Source organism: Emys orbicularis, chromosome 4 (genome assembly GCF_028017835.1).
Source record: "Emys orbicularis isolate rEmyOrb1 chromosome 4, rEmyOrb1.hap1, whole genome shotgun sequence".
Lineage (NCBI taxonomy): Eukaryota > Metazoa > Chordata > Testudines > Emydidae > Emys > Emys orbicularis.
In genome coordinates, this window is record NC_088686.1 from 149492247 (window position 1) to 149511285 (window position 19039).

At 54.0% G+C, this 19039-nt stretch overlaps 1 protein-coding gene across 1 annotated transcript; it reads left to right on the forward strand.

Annotated features, from left to right (window-relative positions):
* Positions 1-6346: 6346 nt before the first annotated feature.
* On the forward strand, positions 6347-9857 carry OLFML3 (olfactomedin like 3). The gene is made up of 3 exons (XM_065404358.1): positions 6347-6451; positions 7049-7334; positions 9073-9857. The coding sequence occupies exons 1-3, from the start codon at positions 6347-6349 to the stop codon at positions 9855-9857; spliced, it is 1176 nt and encodes a 391-aa protein (XP_065260430.1).
* Positions 9858-19039: the final 9182 nt, after the last annotated feature.

Genomic DNA, 19039 nt, shown 5'->3' on the forward strand with positions numbered 1-19039 from the left:
TGGGGAGGTGTTCTGGTATCCTTGGCCAAAATTTTCACAGCTGTGCTGTGCACGATGCTAGGAGGAAGTTGGCTGGCTGGCTGGCTGCATCCCAGTCATGCTGCGTATGTAACTATGTGTAAAGGCTTTGGGCTCCCTTGGCATGGAGGCACCTTGGGCTTGATTTCCAGAGTTCCTGAGTAGCAGCACTTCCAGCTGCAGTCAGTGGGAGCTGCAGTCACTCGGCACTTCTGAAGAATCTAGCACTCTAAGTATGAGTGAACAGCCACATGAGAAGGGAGAAGTTGGCTAAACTAAACTAAAAGTTGAGCTGTGACATTCTGGTTGCTGCTGCCATGAAACACACCAGTGATTAACCTGATATCCTGCAACCTCACTGAAGTCAATGGTGCTGCTTTGGCGGTGTAGGAACCGGGCCCACGATAAGCTGAAGTCACTGGGAAAGCCTTTCTTTTAACCCAGAAGAGGCAGAGGATTCTTTAGTAGGTCTGTGTAACAAAGTCCCTGGCAGGTCGTCTGGGGACTAAAGCCAGGACCTCTTGATGTAGACAGCTGGGTGCTCCCCAGACAGCTGCCTGCATGGTGCAGCAAAAGAGGAGAGACTGAGGAATAAATCAGCAGAGAGCACATGGCAAGACTCCACTTTGATTATTGGGCTTCCAAGTGAGTATTTTGGGGACATCATTCTGCTACTGCAAAAGCTTTTAAAGGAACATCTTTTTTCAAATTGCTTAACAGTGGCAATTATGAAACTGAATCATACCTCCCTCCTCATCCCCAAGTCCTCTGGCTGTTCCTAGCACCTGGATCCTGGCTTTGCCCAGAAGAGCAAAGTGCACGCTCTCATGTTAGTCCAAGTTTTACCATCTAATTTTCAGCCTGACTCGGGTGATGACAGTTCTGGGCAGGTTGCGTGTTTTATAAGAGCCTCACATGGTCTCTCACTGATCTGTCTATCCATCACTCACACGGGGTTACATTTTCATAGTGGGTTTGCCCTGAGGAATATTTTCAATTAGTATCATAGAAATGTCGGGCTGGAAGGGCCCTTGAGTGGTCATCACGTTGTCCAGCTCCTGCACGGTGGCAGGACCAAGTGAACCCAGTATTTGTCCAACCTGTTCTTAAACACCCCGAATGACAGTGATTCTACAAGCTCCCTTGGGAATTTATTCCTGTGCTTAACCACTCGTGCAGTTAGAAGTGTTTCCTAATATCTAACCTAAATCTTCCTTGCTGCAGATTAAGCCCATTCTTGTCCTACCTTCAGTGACATGGAGAACAGTTGATCACCGTTCTCTTTATACCAGCCCTTAACATATTTGAAGATTTATCAGGTTCCCCCCCCCCCCCCCCCAGTCTTCTTTTCTGAAGACTAAACATGCCCAGGTTTTTAGCCTTTCCTCATAGGTCGGGTTTTTTAAACTTTTTTATTACTCTCCTCTAGACTCTCCGATTTGTCCACATCTTTCTTAAAGCATGGCACCCAGTCCTCCAGCTGAGGCCCCACAAGAATGAGTGGAGATGGACAATTAACTCCCATGTCTTATATGTGACACTCCTGTTAATGCACCCCAGAATATTAGCCTTTTTCGCAACTGCATCACCTTGTTGACTCATATTTAATTTGTGACTGCTTTAACTCCCAGAGCCATTTCAGCAGTACTGCCACCTAGCCAGTTATTCCCCATTTTGTAGTTATGCATTTGAGTTTTCCTTTCTAAGTGAAGTACTTTACTCCCAACAAGTGAAGTACTTTGCACTTGTCTTTATTGAAGTCAGACCAATTCTCTGATTTGTCAGGATCATTTTGAATTCTAATCCTGTCTTTCAGAGTGCTTGTAACCCCTCTTGACTTGGTGTCATCTGCAAATTTTATAAGCACTCTCTCCATTCCATCATTCATGTCATAATGAAAATATTGAAGAGGGGTAGGCCCAGGACCGACCCCTGCCGTACCCCGCTAGCTGTGCTGTCCCATTGATAACTACTCTGGCCTTTCAACCAGTTGTGCACCCATCTTATAGACATTTAATCTAGATCACATTTCCCTATCAGGATATATCACATCTGCTGCTTTCCCCCCATCCACTAGGCCAGGATCCCTGTCAAAGCAGGAAATTGGGTTGGTTGGTTCTTGACAACTCCCTGCTGACTGTGCCTTATAACCCCATTATTCTCCAGGTGCTGACAAACCAATTGTTTAATCATTTGTTCCAGTAACTTTCTGGGTATCGAACTTAGGCTGTCTGGGCTATAATTCCCTGGTTGTCTTTGTTCTCCTTTTTAAAGATAGTGCTATGTTTGCCCTTCTCCAGTCCTCTGGAACCTTACCCGTCCTCCAGGAGTTTTTGAAGGTACTTACTAGATAATGAAAGGTGATCTGTGTGTATTCATGAATGCACGAAGTGTGGGCACAAAAATTAAAAACAGCAGCCAGCTCCTTAGCGACGAGCTAGGCTCCCTCTTTGGGACAGCCCCAATATCCTCCCAGCACTGACTTCCCTGCAGAGAAACAAGTGAAGAGTTGAACCCTGCACTGTGTTCAACAGTTCAAACATCTCAGTCTCCACTGCCCTGCACCTTGTGCCATTGTTTACACAGTCCCAAGTGAGTGGCATTTGGCTGTAAAATACCCAGTCGGCTTGTTGCACAGGAGTGAGGCGCTGGACCCCGAATCCAGCCCAAAGAATGGGAGAGCAAATCCTAGATTCAGGCACCCTCTTGCTGCAAATGCCTTTCCCTGGACGTTTCAAAAATAGGGCTGACTGTAGGCCTCTACACATGCTGGAGTCTGATTTGTGGCTTGGGTGAGGCTCTCGGTAGAGACACTAGATGGTGCAATAAACCTTTGGATAAAGAGCAAGCTAAGAGCCAAAGCTGCAGAAAATGAGGCTGCATTGTTGATACAAATGACACGGGTCTAATTCCGGTGCTATGTAAATAGAAGCAGAGCCCTGGGAAGACGTGGATTTTCTGCACAGGGTGAGCTTGCTACTGCACTGGGGTCTGTTAACCGGAGGCAGTTTTAGGTCATAAGCCTTATTATAACATCTTTCCCTCCCCCCCCGTACAGGATTTTTGAGTAAAACAAACTAATGGATGCAAAGGACACCAGAGTGGTTGTGCAACACCACAGGGCCACTCCTAGTACAGCCCAGATCTCAGCTATGGAGTCAGAGCTCCCAGGGCCTGTCTCAGGTGTGACTTTTCCATCCCACCCCCCTGCCTGGTCAGGGGCTCACACTCCAGGGGGAGACACAGCAGTTTCCATTACAGCAGCACTCCTGGTGTCCACATGTAGACCGCATGGACCTTAAGGTCTTCAGGGCAGGGATGGTAAGAAGCAGACAGGTGGGGAGAAGCCAGGTTGCCCATGTTTGTCCCTCTGCCCAGGCATTGGTCGTTGGCAGAGTTGCTGGGGGCAGCAGAGCTGAGTAAAATCCTTTTGGTGAACAGTAAATTCACCCCAAAAATGCACTGTTGGGAGCACTGAAACTGTGTCACTTGGGGTCAAATTCAGGGATTAGTTTAAGCTAAAACCCCCAAACCCTGCCCTGAGCCCAGCGTGGAAACGGCCGTGCAGTTTGTGGGTCCCCAATGACTGGGTTTCATTTTTCATTTCAAAGAGAAGAAAGGTCAAGGCTGGTTTGAAATTAACCAATTTTTTTTCCTCTTTGGCCACCAAACCAAACAATTACTTGGTGCCTCAGCTCCAGCAGGCGGTGGGGCAGATGTGGGTCCAAGGGGGGCTCAGCTGGAGAGGGCAGTGATCAATTCAGAGACAGTATGAGCAGCAGGCCAAGTGGGGTGCCACAGGCTGGTGCAGTTGGCAGAGCAGGGAAGCAGGGTAGTCAGCCCGGCTTTGACTCCAACAGAATGGCTAAAGGCCAAGGTTCTGCACCAGAGAAGCTTAGCTCCTCCTGTCCTGCAGTGTGATGGGGCCAGGACAGGTGTGTGGCTCTGCCCTGGGGCCAGGCGTCCACTTGCTCCATGTCACAGGCTGCATGGGGCCCAGCAGCATGGCTGCGGATAGTTTAATCAACCAGGGGTGCCTTACAGCAGGGGGGATTTGATAGCTGCTTTCAACTACCTGAAGGGGGGTTCCAAAGAGGATGGATCTAGACTGTTCTCAGTGGTGGCAGATGACAGAACAAGGAGCAATGGTCTCAAGTTGCAGTGGGGGAAGTCTAGGTTGGATATTAGGAAAAACTTTTTCACTAGGAGGGTGGTGAACCACTGGAATGGGTTACCTAGGGAGGTGGTGGAATCTCCTTCCTTCGAGGTTTTTAAGGCCCGGCTTGACAAAGCCCTGGCTGGGATGATTTAGTTGGGGATTGGACTAGATGACCTCCTGAGGTCCCTTCCAACCCTGATATTCTATGATTCTATGCCCTCAGCTCTGTGTTTCTCTGTGAATCACACCCTACCCCAGCCCCGCTCCTCCTCCCTCAGCTATGGAGAGCAGCACACAGCGTCCTCATGCTCTTCATACACTAGTTGTGCTCAGGCAGGCCCCGGCGGGACTCCCAGCCCCCTTCACGGCCCATGCTAAGGGCACTGAGTATGAGCAAAGCCAGAAAGCTCCAAGGCTCCATCTGCCAGATATCCTAGTGGAAGCAGGGCAGCGTGGGGCTGAGTCCTGGAGCTCTGCAGAAGGCTCCCACCATTTGTTCTTTGCCGAGTGCCAATGTCCTAATTACTGTCAATAGCCCCTGCCTGTGACAGTAACCATTACGCCCCATCGGAGCGCTGAGCCTTGGGGAACCATCACGCCCCGTCGGAGTGCTGAGCCTTGGGGAACCAGCACGCCCCGTCCTAGCGCTGAGCCTTGGGGAACCAGCACGCCCCGTCCGAGCGCTGAGCCTTGGGGAACCAGCACGCCCCGTCCTAGCGCTGAGCCTTGGGGAACCAGCACGCCCCGTCCTAGCGCTGAGCCTTGGAGAACCATCACGCCCCGTCCTAGCGCTGAGGCTTGGCTCTACATCAGACACTCTGAGTGTTCCCCTCGGGCCACCGTTCTGTGTGCTGGCGCCAGGCTCAGGCCGGGGTGTTGCAGAGATGGGTCGCTGGCTGTGGCACCCTGTGGCCATCCTCCCTATGAAGCTGACACTCTGGTACCAAGGGCTGTTCAGTAACAAGCCAGCTTTTCCCTGCAAGCAGCATCTCAGCAGGCCTGGCTCTGTTTCCTTTGGAGTAGTTTCTGCACAGCCCCCTGCCTGCCACTGACGCACCTGGTTTTGTTTAACTCCCCTTGAAGCACGGGGGCCGGGAATTCCAGTGACAGAGGTTAACCTCTGAAAGGAAACATCCCACCCCCTCCTGCAAAGACTATGCGGGCGTTCCATCCCCCACTGGCTGTTGCTGTGCTGTGCTGAGGGGCAGGGAGGGGGCTGGAGTCACTGCTAGGTCACAGCTTCACACTGAACCTGGGCCCCAGCTTACAGAGAAGTGCCTGGCTCCCAGGACCTGGCCCTGTGCCAAGCTCTGCCGCTAACCTGCTCTACAACTTTGGCCAAGTCACGTCTCCGCTGCGCGCTTCGGTTTCCCCTCCCACCCTTTGTCTATCCAGACTAAGTTCTCTGGGGCAGGAACTGTCTCGCACGAGGTGTGTGTGCAGCACCCAGCACAATGGGGGTCTGATCATAGTTCAGCCTCTTGGTGCAACCAGCCCACAGATCACCACCACCAAAACCCGCCTTCCAGGAGCCGTTACGCCGGTACAGCAATGTTCCGGCACTCATGCCCCGCGCTGCGAGACTGGGGCCAAGGCGTGTGTAACGTATCCCCGGGAGAATCGGGCACAAAGGAGTTAAGTCACTCAGCCAATGCCCCCCAGCAAGGCTCTGTGGTAAGGATCGTGCTCCATCCTAAGGCACACAGGTGTGGTGCCAGGCCATGCATGTGCCATGCCTAGACAGAATGAGCCCCGTCCCAGCGTAGCCATGGGGAGATGGGAAGAGCTAAAATCAGCAGCTAACCTGCATGTTGCATAAACTGAGCAATGACTGTAACTTGTGCTTAGCCCTCTGGAGCCTGCCTGCCACCCTCCTAAGAAGCCGGGCAGCATCAATGCTTGGGAAAGCCAAGTGGGACTGTGGTGTAGTCTTTTGCTGCAGCTGTTTCTATCCCTGGCTCCCAGACCACGCAGGGGTTAAGGCACTTGGAGCTGTTTTCCTTTGGCACCAAGCAGCCCCTCTTCTGAGCCATCTGGATTTAATAAAGGCCAGCGAATGAGGCAGCGTTCCGCCCCCAGGAACTGTCCAAACATTCCAAAGCCGTGAGCTGGAGCCCAGCTCGGAGCCCACCCTGCTAGGCAGAGCAGCGCTGCCTTCCCAGGCCAGCCATGGCCCCAAGGCTCAGCCTCCTCCTTGCCCTGCTCCTGGCAGGGGCCATCAGTGCTCAGCAGCAGTACATGGAGTACATGGATAGGAGATTTGGCGCCTTAGAGGTAAGTGCACGTCTCTGCATCGCCCCTCCTTGCTGGGGGGGAGCAGTGCCAGGCCTGGCTCAGGCTTTTCCGCAACCCGCCGCATTCGCAGCGTGGTTCTCTGCTCAGTCGACACTGTTTTACCTGCACTTAAAGCAAAGCTAACGCTGGCTGTGGGGGGGAGGCTGGGTGAAGGGGCCCCGTCCCGCAGTGCTGTGAGCACAGAGGAGCCGGGTGGGAGAGAGGAGTCGGGAGGACATGTGCTGCATGGTGCCAAGGGCTGAAATGAGTGTAGGAGCAGGAGCCGCCTGTGCAGGTGGCCAGCTAGGGGAGTGCAGGGGCCAGAGCAGGTCTCCAAACTGCCCTCCAGCCATTGCTGTTCAGAGCAGGATGGGGGCTGTTGTTCCAGGGCATCGTGGACAGGGCTGGGGGTAACGCAAAGCCATGCACACACCATCAGGCATGCGAACAGTGCTGCCAGTCACTGCATGACCCATGAGAATGGCATTAGTCACAGACCCAGATGGCCGGGGGAGAGAGAGGGCTGCTCCCTGTACACTCTGCACTAGCCCCCTCCAGGAAATAGGGGCCCCAGCACCTCACTCTCCCATCCCCCAGGAAAGGATTTCCCAGTGGCATGACCAGAGCAGCCGCTACTCCACCGAGCTGCGTGAGTTCAAGAACCAGGTGATCACAATGCTGGAGAACATGGAGAAGGAGCAGGACAGGCTGCGCACGGAGGTGGAGAACACGGCAGTGCGGGTGGACCGGCTGGAGCGCGAGGTGGACTACCTAGAGACGCAGAACCCCGCTCCGCCCTGTGTGGAGGTGGACGAGACGCTGATGGAGAACCAGGTCTCCACAGCCAAGAAGAGGAAGAACGAGAAGTACGATAAGCTGACAGGTGAGGGCACGTGTCTCCCCCAGCCAGCGACATGCTCCTCGGGCGGTGCCTAGACACTCCCACAGGGAGCTGCTGAGGAATGTTTGTGTAGGTACAGAGCCACTGGCTGGAGTACCGTCCTGCCCCTGCCCAGGCAAAATTCTCCCCCGGACGGGTCCGTCGGCCCCCTGGCTCTGTGGATAGGCCCTGGGCTGAGTGTCACGTCATGTCTCGGTGCCTCAGCTCCCTGTCTGTACAATGAGGTCACCAGACCCCCTGTGGACTGTCCGCATGCGGGGCAGGGGCTGTCTCCTAGGATCCACACTGCCTAGCACAATGGGGCCCTGCGCTCGGCTGTCACTGAACGCCTGCTCCATGCTCTCCTCATGCCCTCCATTGAATCCCTGACTCCTGCCACTTGCTGGTGAGGGGCTCGCCCAGTCCTGCTGCCAGTTCTACGGCAGCTCCCTCCAACTCCTGGCACACTCGTGCTCCGTGGTCTTCCCCTGCCCTCCATCCCTGGGCATGCAGCACTCGAGGGACCACAGAGCTGCTTGGCCCCCAGGAGTCCTGCACTGCTGCATGCAGGGACTGAAAGATTTACAACTTGTCAGTACCACGAGTCCAATCAGTTCCCTGAGCATCAGAACTGAGGAGCCTGTCAGAGCAGGGAATGCAGCCCCAGGGAGAAACATGCAGCTGCCCAAACAAATCAGTGCCTGCTTCCCGGCAGCACTGGAGCGGCTAAAGGGACGGGGAAGTTTGGTTCAGGCTCCTTCTTAAACAAAGAGGCTTGGGCCACAGTTTTCAAAAATGGTCTGTTTGGGTGCTTTGCTGGAGCCTCCTGGAGATTGCAGGTAGTGCAGCTCTTGGGGGCAGGCCGGGTGCTGAGTCCCTGGCAAAGCCGGCCCCAGGGGGACCAGCAGGCTGAGCACTTCGGCTAACTTGGCCTGGTTAGGGGCCTACGAAGCAGCTGATGCTGCTTGGTGACTCCAGACAGGCTCCAAATACAAGGCAGGAAAAAACAGCAGGTTTTACTCTGGAAGTTGTGGGCATAGTAAGGTTCCTGCTCTCCCTCAGGAGCCAGCAGCTTGGCACAGATCTGCCTGAGGTAGACAGCTCAAGGGACTCAGTACATTACACACAAGGCCCTACCTGCCAAGTTCCCACCCTCGGTTCTCATGGCCTGCGGGGAACATGAGAGCTGGGAAACCAACTTCTAGAGGCAAATCCGGAGTCTGGGAAATGCAGCAAAACCTTCCTGTTTGACAAACACATTTCTCCCTCACACCTGAGACCCCCTAAAACCAAGCCCTCCCCCATCCTGAGCGGAGCGCTACCCCCAAGCAGGGAAGGAGCCAAGGGCTCCAGGGAGGCCACTGCACAACTGCTGTGGATTTTCTGTGAAAGGCGCCCAGATACGACAGTGCTGGGCAAAAGTACCAAACCCTGAGGCAGCAAGCTAGGGAGAGGAAAGTAATTTGTATTTGCGGGGCTCAGGTCAGGGGCTGACCTCCCTGCATCTGTAGGTGATGTCACTGAGGAGGAATCAGATTGCCCTGCCGTAAGGACTCAAAAGTAAAGCCCTCCCTAAATATTCTCTGCTAAAGACCCCCCTTCCTTCTCCCAGGTGCTTCTCCCGCTGGGGGGGGGGGTCCCCAGCCCCTGTGCTGAGGTGCCCAGGGAGGGTGTGAAGGCACTTGGGGCCCTGGCTGGCTGCTGGGGGCTGGCTCTCACGGGCTCTCCTGCGCCCTCACAGATTGCAGTGACACCATCTCCCAGGTGAAAGCCATGAAGATCCTGAAGAAATTTGGCAGCAGTGCTGGGCTGTGGACCAAGGACCCTGTGGGGAGCTCGGAGAAGATCTATGTCTTCGATGGCTCCAGAAATGACACCATCTATGTGTTCCCCAGGATGAGGGAGTTTACGCTGTTTTCCGCCACGCGGAAGGCAGCCCGCATCAAGCTGCCCTACCCCTGGGTGGGCACCGGGCACCTGGTGTATGGGGGGCATCTCTACTACATTCGGCAGCAGGGCACCTTCCAGGTCATCAAGTTCAGCTTGGCCAATAAGACCATCGTGGACAGCTCCGTGTTCCCAGCCGAGGAGCAGGTACCTGTCTTTGGCCTCTCTGCCTTCAACTACATCGACATAGCAGCTGATGAGGAAGGGCTATGGGCCATCTACGCCACCAGGGAGAACGAGAAGAACATCTGCCTGGCCAAGTTGGACCCCGTCTCCCTGGACATAGAGCAGATGTGGGACACGCCATGCCCACGGGAGAACGCTGAGAGTGCCTTTGTCATCTGCGGGGCACTCTATGTGGTGTACAACACGAGGCTGCCCAGCCGCTCCCGCGTGCAGTGCGTCTTTGACGTCAGTGGCGCCATGACGCCCGAGGATGCCGCCTTGGTGTACTTCCCCAAGCGCTATGGGTCTCATTCCAGCATGAAGTACAACCCCAAGGAGCGGCAGATCTACGCCTGGGACGATGGCTACCAGATCATCTACAGGATGGAGATGAAGAAGAAACTGGAGATCTGAGAGGGGCTGATCCGGCCCTGCCCCTCGCTCTGCCACCCTGCCTCACGCTGAGCGGTGCCTGGCCTGTGCAGTCCACAAGTGCCCAGCCTGTCTCAGGGTGGCAGAGCCAGCTCCTCAGAGCTAATGCAAGGGCCACACGCCCACCACTGATCCCGTCTCTCCGTGACTGTGAATGGTGCTGCAGCTCCCTGGCCAGCCCTGCCGCTTGACTGACACTCCCCAGCTCACTGCAGCAGGGCCCCGTGGCACCAGCCATGGGATCCCCTGCTCACCCGGGCAGTAAGGGGGCAGCCACAGGCCGACAGCATGAGCCCCAGGGACGCAAGGAGCCGTTACTTCGTTGGGCGTCAACTCACAGCATCAGGAAGTTTGGGGTTATTTAACAGGGTTTAAAATAAAAAGCTTCACCAGCAGGTGGGCTTGGCTGGAGCCCTCAGAGAGGGAGCTGTGTGCGGGGCCTCTCTGGGCGAAGGCAGCCCCCGCTTGGCCTGCCATGGTGCACTCCTGGTGCTGTGCCACAGAAGGGCCTTTCTCTCTGTTGGGGTTGGGTTCAGCAGCCTGAACATCACGCTGAAGTTTTTCTGGAGCTCTCACAGCTATCAGTGATGCGTGACCTAGGGCGGTACCCGCCGTGCTCTGCCCCACACTCCGTGTAAACAGCCACCTCCTGTTTGATTTTAGATAAATACATCCAGCTACAGGCTGCTGACCTAGTTCCACCTCGGTGTGCCTAGAGACTTTGCACTGAACATGCTGTGGCTCAGTTCCTGCTAAGATACTGTTGTGCCCCCGCGAAACACGTGGCAACCTGCTTTCTTCCCCCTTTTGTATGGACTAGCTTGTCTCCCACAAACGCTGTCGCTGCACTTTGACTACACTAGTAATCCACCCGCACATTCCCCACCCCCGAGAACGGTTTTGCAATGGGAATGCAGTGCGGGGAATGCTGTTAGAGCCAGAGCACAAACCCCAGCTCCTCAGGATGAAGGCAGCCAAAGAAACTCTTGTGTAATAAAGGATTTTCCACCCTCCTAGTCTTGCCCTGGTCTCTTCCCTCCTCACCCACCTGTGAGATTCCTGCCCTGGCCTTGATCCATGACTGATCTTTAGCAAAGTTAATCGTTGCTCACACACATGGCGGGCTGAAGCAAAGGCCCAGACAGGTCAGGACATGCTGGCAGCGGGGGTCCCTGGTGTGGCTGCATAGCAGGTCCAGAAATGGAGAGTTAATTTATTCCTTCTGCACCATGCCTGGATCCTGTAGCTGCTGGTGTGGAGCAGGTTACAAAGTGAGGCTGCCGTGCATCCCCACGCTGTCTTAGCTTTATCATGACTATTGCTGCTAGGGAGGCGCACAGAAGAACAGCACACGCATGTAGGGACAAAATCAGACAGGCTAAGCATAAAATGAGCGACACTCAGCAAGGGACATAAAAGGCAATAGGAAGAGGTTCTATAAATACCTTAGGTGCAAGAGGAAGATGAAGGCAAGTGTACATCCACCACTTAGCGCTAATAACACATGACATCAAGAAGGCTGAGGTGTTTAATGCCTGTTTTGCTTCAGTCCTCCCTAAATAGGTCAATTGTAACTGGACACTTAACACCATTAATGTAACAGCCAGGGGCAAGGAGTGCTACAGAAGGTAGGGAAAGACCAGCTCAAAGAACAGTTAGATACGTTACTTGTATTCAAGTTGGCAGGCAAGTAGTCAAGGGGCTAGGAGGGTCTGACATTCCCACCCCAAGGGTCTGTGCTGGATCTGCGAGAACACTGCCACCCATGGGTCCCTCGCCCCTGCTCCCAGCCTGATTTCCTGCTGCCAGGCCAGGAGGCTGGGGCAGATGTCCGCTTCTGGCTGTCTGTGTTACTATGGGGCCTGGCTGGGGCCCTCCAATGCCTGCAGAGTCACAACACGCCCGGCCCGGCTGCAGAGCCTCAGTCACACAGCTACACACAGTCCATGGTGACCTGGGGCCTGGCAGAGCATGGCCCATAGGCAGTAGGGCTGCCCACGTGGTACAGCTACCATGCCTTGTCTTCCCTGGTGTATTAGTCACCCTGAGGTAGCACAGACCTCGCCAGAAGTGAAGACAAAGCCTTTGTCACAGGAGTTTGGGACCACGTGGCTGAGCTGCGGTGCCAGTCCCCCGGGCCATCATCCTTGCGGAGTCCCACACCGTACAAACCAGCCCCTCTGAAATGCCACCACCTCAGTGTGGAGGGCAGCAGCCAGAGCGCCAACAGCACCCAGCATGGCGGTGAGGGGGAATTAGGCCAAGGCCTTGGGGCAGAGCCCTGAGGACGCTAGGAGAAGTCAGGGGATCTGTGATGTCCATGCCTCTCTTTGACCAGGGCTCATTCAGCAAAGCACCTCCCCTAGGAAACTGGACCTCAGTCTCTGGGAAGGGCTGTGGCTTTGGGTGTCTAAGGACTGCGGCCAACAAGGCATCCTGAGCATGTTCAGGAGCAGCCGGGCTCTTACATCTTCTGGCTGGGTTCCTGCCAGCCCGCAAGCCTGCTCTGGGTGTACTACACTGTGAAAAACAACCCCCCCCCCCGTGAAGACCAGAGCAGAGGCTCAAAAAGCAGCATGTTCTTCAGCTTAACTGGGCTGCTGGCCGGAGCAACAGCTTCAAAGCAAGGCCATGAAGAATGCAGGCCGAGCTGTTTGCACAGTGAGGCTTGGAGGAAAGGAACCACACGGGAGGGGACTAGCGGGCTTCCTTGGCTACTCTGGGGCGATCACCTCACACCAAGGCCTTATCTCCTCCAGCCTCCCCCACCAGCGCGGCTCCGCCAATACTAGTGTAGGTAGCATTGTCACCATGGTGTCATTAAACCTGCGTGCTGCACCAGCTGCCTCAGGGCTCTCCCTGGGAGAGCTGCACCAGTGGCGGTAAGTAGCAGAGAGGAAAGGCCAGGGCAGGTGCAGCCCGTGGGGCATTTCCTGCCCATGACTGCAGCCAGCTTTAGGATTCCCCATGTCTTGTTTTTGAAAGGCCTCTCCTTGGTGGGCCCAGAGCCAAACCAACTGTATGGCGGGGGGGCGCGCAGTTAATGGCTAGTGAACTGTACGTGGGGAAGAGGCAAATAGCTGTGTGCAGTTGAAGGAGGCGGGAGGGTTCCTGGTCAGTATTCCAGCCAGGGAATCACAGTAGTGATGGGGGTGTGATCAGAGCGAGAATTACACCCATTTGATGAAAAACACTGGTAGACTTAGCACAAATGTGCCACAATACACTCATGCCCCATCCCTCCCTTTTTTTTACTGGGAATAACTAACTATAAGGAATCTCAGGAGCTGGCTGTGCAGTGCTTGGGCGAACGGCCATGTGTTGTACATGGGTGCCACGTGGGACAACAGGGGAGTTTGGATAGGATGGGGAGGACACCAGACTTATCTGGGCCAGGTACGAGCTTCTCTTTTTGGCGCTTCACAGTGGTCAGACCACTACTGTTGTGTAACTCCAAAATGACAATGAAACCATTTATTGAGCCCCACTCCGAGGAGAGAAACCTTCGCAGCTGAGATCCAAGGGCCGTGGAGGGAGGCTGTCTGCAGCAGGCGAAGGGGGCAGTCCTGAGAGAGCTTGCGCAGCAGTCAGCTCGGCACCGAGGGCACTGTACAGGCAGAGCAGCTCTCTGCTCTGAGAAGCTTTACAATCCTTGTTAGATTCAGGCAAACACAGGAGCAGCCGGCCACAGATGGGGGGGTGGGGTGGGGTGCAGTGCTCAACAGCTTCTTAGCTCATGAGTGCTTCAGGCTAGGGGCAGTCTTCACCACCCAGCACCACGGGGCCCTGACCCTATTGGGGGCTTTGGGTGCAAGCCTCACACAAAGGACACCCTAGCATGGAGCGGCCTGTGGTGAGTCGCCCAGAGAGGTGTGCACAAGGAGAGGGCATCTGACAACGCCAGGGCCTTGATCCGTAACAGCTGAGTGTCAGTTCAGCAATGACGGCTTCAGCACTGGGCCTTCTCTGGCAGCTATTGACCAGCTGGGGGAGCCAAGGGAAAGGAGGGTTTGCTGCACTAGGGCGGCTTCATTGCACTAGGACCCACAACCTTACCAAGCAGCCACAGAGCAGCCTGGCTTGCATGCCGGGGTGGAAAGGATGCACTGAGCGTTGCAGGGTCCCGATGTTCCCTTCACTAGCCCGGTCTCTCCCTAGCGACCAGTCTCACAACCTCTTAGGGCACAGCCGTAATGGCAACACAGCCGAGCAGCGTGGCAGACGGGAGAGGACAAGGGGATAGTTGTGGGCAGGGTGGGGGCGTTCCATGCACAAGGGATGCTGCATGTGGAGCTGGCATATGAAGGGGTGTGGGAAGAGTGGCACCGGGGGGCACTACAGGGTGTGGGGGGCACTGCAGTTGTTGGAACAGGGGACTGAGTCAACCTGGCTTCTCTCCGGGCTCTGCCACCCACTTGCTGTGTGATCTTTAGTTACTCAGTCACTTTTACTTTCTCTACTGGGCGTTTCTCTCCTCTCCAGCATTCAGGGGAGACCTCACCAGGACAACCCAGCTAACAGCTTGTGCCTAATTAGCCATGCGCACTGGTTCCTCCAGTCAGCGGCTGAGAAACAGAATTAGCCTGAGCGAATCCATTTAGCTGGGGTTCCTCTAATAGCAGAACTTAACATGGAAGGATTTACAAAAGGGTCAAGGATTTTGCAAACTGAGCCAGTTACTTCCTGGGTTCTCAGCCAGAGGGTGTGACCCTTCCTTTCTTCATGGCTAAATGGGGTAGGCTCCCACAGCTGTTTGCTGTACCATGGGACCACGATATGGCAAATGTGACACCCCCTCCGCCCCCCGCATTTAGCCATTCAAGCCATTCACCTGCTCCTTTATCCCTTCAAGAGACCTCGCCAGCAATGCAACAGCCATCTTAACACCTGTCCACTTTATACATAAAATATTGGTTGGTTGTATAAAGTGGGATTAAAATACATGGTGTGAAAAGTTCAACTCATGTTGTGAGTCAAGCAGAGAAATTATCCAAGTGTGAAGGGCTGTGTGAACTGTCAAGTTAATTTACTGGCCCCTTTTCCAGATCAGTAGCTTTACAGTAACAGGAATAACGAGGAGTCTAGCGGCACGTTAAAGACTAACAGATTTATTTGGGCATAAGCTTTCGTGGGTAAAAAATCCTACTTCTTCAGATGCATGGAGTGAAAATTACAGATACATAGAATCATAGAATATCAGGGTTGGAAGGGACCTCAGGAGGTCATCTAGTCCAACCCCCTGCTCAAAGCAGGACCAATTCCCAACTAAATCATCCCAGCCAGGGCTTTGTCAAGCCGGGCCTTAAAAACCTCCAAAGAAGGAGACTCCACCACCTCCCCAGGTAACGCATTCCAGTGCTTCACCACCCTCCTAGTGAAAAAGTTTTTCCTAATATCCAACCTAGACCTCCCCCACTGCAACTTGAGACCATTGCTCCTTGTTCTGTCATCTGCCACCACTGAGAACAGCCGAGCTCCATCCTCTTTGGAACCCCCCCTCAGGTAGTTGAAAGCAGCTATCAAATCCCCCCTCATTCTTCTCTTCTGGAGACTAAACAATCCCAGTTCCCTCAGCCTCTCCTCATAAGTCATGTGCTCCAGACCCCTAATCATTTTTGTTGCCCTCCGCTGGACTCTTTCCAATTTTTCCACATCCTTCTTGTAGTGTGGGGCCCAAAACTGGACACAGTATTCCAGATGAGGCCTCACCAATGTCGAATAAAGGGGAACGATCACGTTCCTCGATCTGCTGGCAATGCCCCTACTTATACAGCCCAAAATGCCGTTAGCCTTCTTGGCAACAAGAGCACACTGTTGACTCATATCCAGCTTCTCGTCCACTGTGACCCCTAGGTCCTTTTCTGCAGAACTGCTACCCAGCCATTCGGTCCCTAGTCTGTAGCAGTGCATGGGATTCTTCCGTCCTAAGTGCAGGACTCTGCACTTGTCCTTGTTGAACCTCATCAGGTTTTTTTTGGCCCAATCCTCTAATTTGTCTAGGTCCCTCTGTATCCGATCCCTACCCTCTAGTGTATCTACCACGCCTCCCAGTTTAGTGTCATCTGCAAACTTGCTGAGAGTGCAGTCCACACCATCCTCCAGATCATTAATAAAGATATTAAACAAAACCGGCCCCAGGACCGACCCTTGGGGCACTCCGCTTGAAACCGGCTGCCAACTAGACATGGAGCCATTGATCACTACCCGTTGAGCCCGACGATCTAGCCAGCTTTCTATCCACCTTACAGTCCATTCATCCAGCCCATACTTCTTTAACTTGGCGGCAAGAATACTGTGGGAGACCGTATCAAAAGCTTTGCTAAAGTCAAGGAATAACACATCCACTGCTTTCCCCTCATCCACAGAGCCAGTTATCTCGTCATAGAAGGCAATTAGGTTAGTCAGGCATGACTTGCCCTTGGTGAATCCATGCTGACTGTTCCTGATCAGGATACAGGCATATTTATAAAATGTCTCCCAGCTAGGGTAGAAGTCACCTGTGCAGAGACCTGCACAATATTTAAGCACCACTTATTTCCCACCTGAACCTGTTTGACGTTCGCTTTATTTGAGCAGTAATTTTGCAGGGAGAAGCCATGTTCTCCTCAGCAAACCATGGATGGATTGATTGGAAAATCTGAACGTCGCCATGGTGTAGGTGTTGTGGCTTCCCCTGGTGGTGAGCTGGACAGACAAGTTCTCAGAATAAAAGATGCAGGGGGACCTTTTTATTCCGTCAAGCCTGTCCCGGAACGCCAGGCTGGACACCAGAGAGGCCATCAGCAGGAAGTGACATGTGCAAAGGTAGGAAAAGGCTGAGGGCGGGAGCCTGCTGGAGCCCGTGTGTCTCTGGGGCTGGTACAGGAAGAGCTGTTTCAGCAGCCTCCTCAGCAATGTTCAAAGGTTCCTTTTCTCCATGAGCTCCTGACACTGGGTACTACAGGGTTCTGTGATCCAGCAGAGAAAGGCCCAGCAAGAGCCAATGGCTGCCTTTGTGCAAGATGCTTTGCCCAGACACGAATTATTGGGCTCCATAAAGGGTAAGTGGGTGAAACTGAGGGGCCTGTGGCATACAGTAGGTCAGACTAGGTGATGGGTGCAACCTACAAACTAGTGGCCCCTTCTGGCCTTAAGCTCTCTGACTCCACAAACTGTCTCCTCACAGGTGAGCTGGACCCTTAGTGTAGAAAGTTCCATGGGCCTGAGGAGCAGAGTGCTCATCTCTTGCTGCTTGCCTCTCTGCCAGGGGAACATGGAAATCCAGGGGGATTTTCCACATGTCCTGTTCTTTGCCAGGGCTTAGAGATCTCAGACAGATTTGTTTATATTTCAGCTCTGTTAGAGAGGTGAGCTGTACTGCAGCAGCAGGATGGGAAAGGGAAAAAAAACCGTCACGTCCACAGCCCAAGCAGAACGTCCTGTAGCAGAGACGAATCCAAGGATATGTCTCCACTGCAGCTGGGCGTGAGCCTCCCCACCCGGGCAGACAGACTTGAGTTAGTGGGGCGTGCACTAAAACAGCAGGGAGGATGTTGGCAGAGGCTCTGGCTCGCCACCCCAGTTCGGACCCCCGTTGCAGAAGGGCTCTGAGCTTGGGTGGCGAGCCCCTGCCTCCTCTGCAGCCCAATGTCCACACAGCTATTTTCAGCACGTCTGCCCGGGCTCACTCCCAGCTGCAGTTTGGACGTACCCCAAGACTCATGAAATTTACTAGAATTCTTGCCATGCAAGTCTGAATTTTCCTGGAAGCACCTAAATGCTGAGGACGAGTGCTGGAGAAACCCTTCAATGGATGGATGGATCTTCACCATCTGCAGTTTCTTTGAGAGTGTGGCTTTAACAAGGGATGTGTTCCTACGATGCTCACTCCCTGTTCCCACTGGACTGCTGTATGCTCAGGGCCAGCTCCAGGGTTTTTGCCGCCACAAGCGGCTGGGGGAAAAAAAAAAGCTGCGATCGCGATCGGTGGCAACTCCACCGCGCCGCTTTCTTCTTCGGTGGCAGATCCTTCCCTCCGAGAGGGACTGAGGGACCCGCCGACGAATTGCCGACGAAGATCCCGACGTGCCGCCCCTTCCCCTTGGCCGCCCCAAGCACCTGCTTGCTGAGTTGGTGCCTGGAGCCGGCCCTGTGTATGCTGTATGCTCCACATCTCCTCTCCCTTCCCATTCTCACACCGCCACAGGCAACTAGCGAGCTCCCTGCCCCAAGGCCCCTGCAGCTCCTTCCATCCTGCTGGCTGCCCCTGGTGCCTCGCAGCATTTTGCAGTTTCATTCAAGGAAAGAAATATTTTGCAAACAACGAGCTGCTGGCAGGGTTCTGTCTGTGCAAAGCCCCATTGAGGTTACAATCCACTATGGCCATATGCATAGAGATATCAGAGGCAATAAACAAGTGACATTCTCCTGTCTTCAAGCATCGGCTTAGCGTGTGTGGTAACTCAATGTAGCTACTTAAAAACCTGAGCGATGTCCTTGTTCCCAAGGTCCCTGACAGCTGCAGTCAGTGCAATCTGTCCTCGATGGTGGGAGAAGGCTCCTGCACAGCCCTATGTGCAATTTTAAAATGGGCAGAAGGTACAAAGAATAAAAAGCAGCGTTAATATGCCTGAAATCTCTCCAGGTACCGTACCTGTCCCGTTGCCATGCTGACCGAGCAGAACAAGTACCCTAAATATCTGCATGGTGCTGTGGAACTCTGCAGAAAATGTGTTGGGGAAATTGCTGAAACCCGCCGGTTTCTAAATGAAAAATCTGTTTAAAACAAACATCTGACGAAAGCACAGGGTGAGGTGTGGAAGCCACAGCTGTGGTTGGTTTTATCTCATGTGCACCAACTCTCTGCTCTCAAAAAGTAACCTCCCTCCACAAAGAAAGGAAGCCTGGGCTTTTCTGGCCACGTTCTTCTGAAATTAACTGGGCCAAAGGACCCCCTCCTTAAAGCCTGTTCCATGCCAGCCAATCGGTGCTGTGCCAATCTTCCCGGCTCCATGGCTGCAGTGGAGTTTGAGAAGGCAACAGAATAAATGGGAGGGGCTGCTCACAAGAGCCCTCCCCACGCACAGACATATCCTGCCACTTTTGACTGGTGCCTGTTTTCTCCCGAGAGCAGCTCGCTGTTCGGAGGGGCAGGCTCAGGGCTCCACTGCCCTCAGGGCACTTGC

Coding starts and splice junctions, on each gene's coding strand:
- OLFML3 (XM_065404358.1), top strand. CDS start 6,347: ATGGCCCCAAGGCTCAGCCTCCTCCTTGCCCTGCTCCTGGCAGGGGCC. Junction 6,452..7,048: donor GGAGATTTGGCGCCTTAGAG/GTAAGTGCACGT, acceptor CCCATCCCCCAG/GAAAGGATTTCCCAGTGGCA. Junction 7,335..9,072: donor GAAGTACGATAAGCTGACAG/GTGAGGGCACGT, acceptor GCGCCCTCACAG/ATTGCAGTGACACCATCTCC.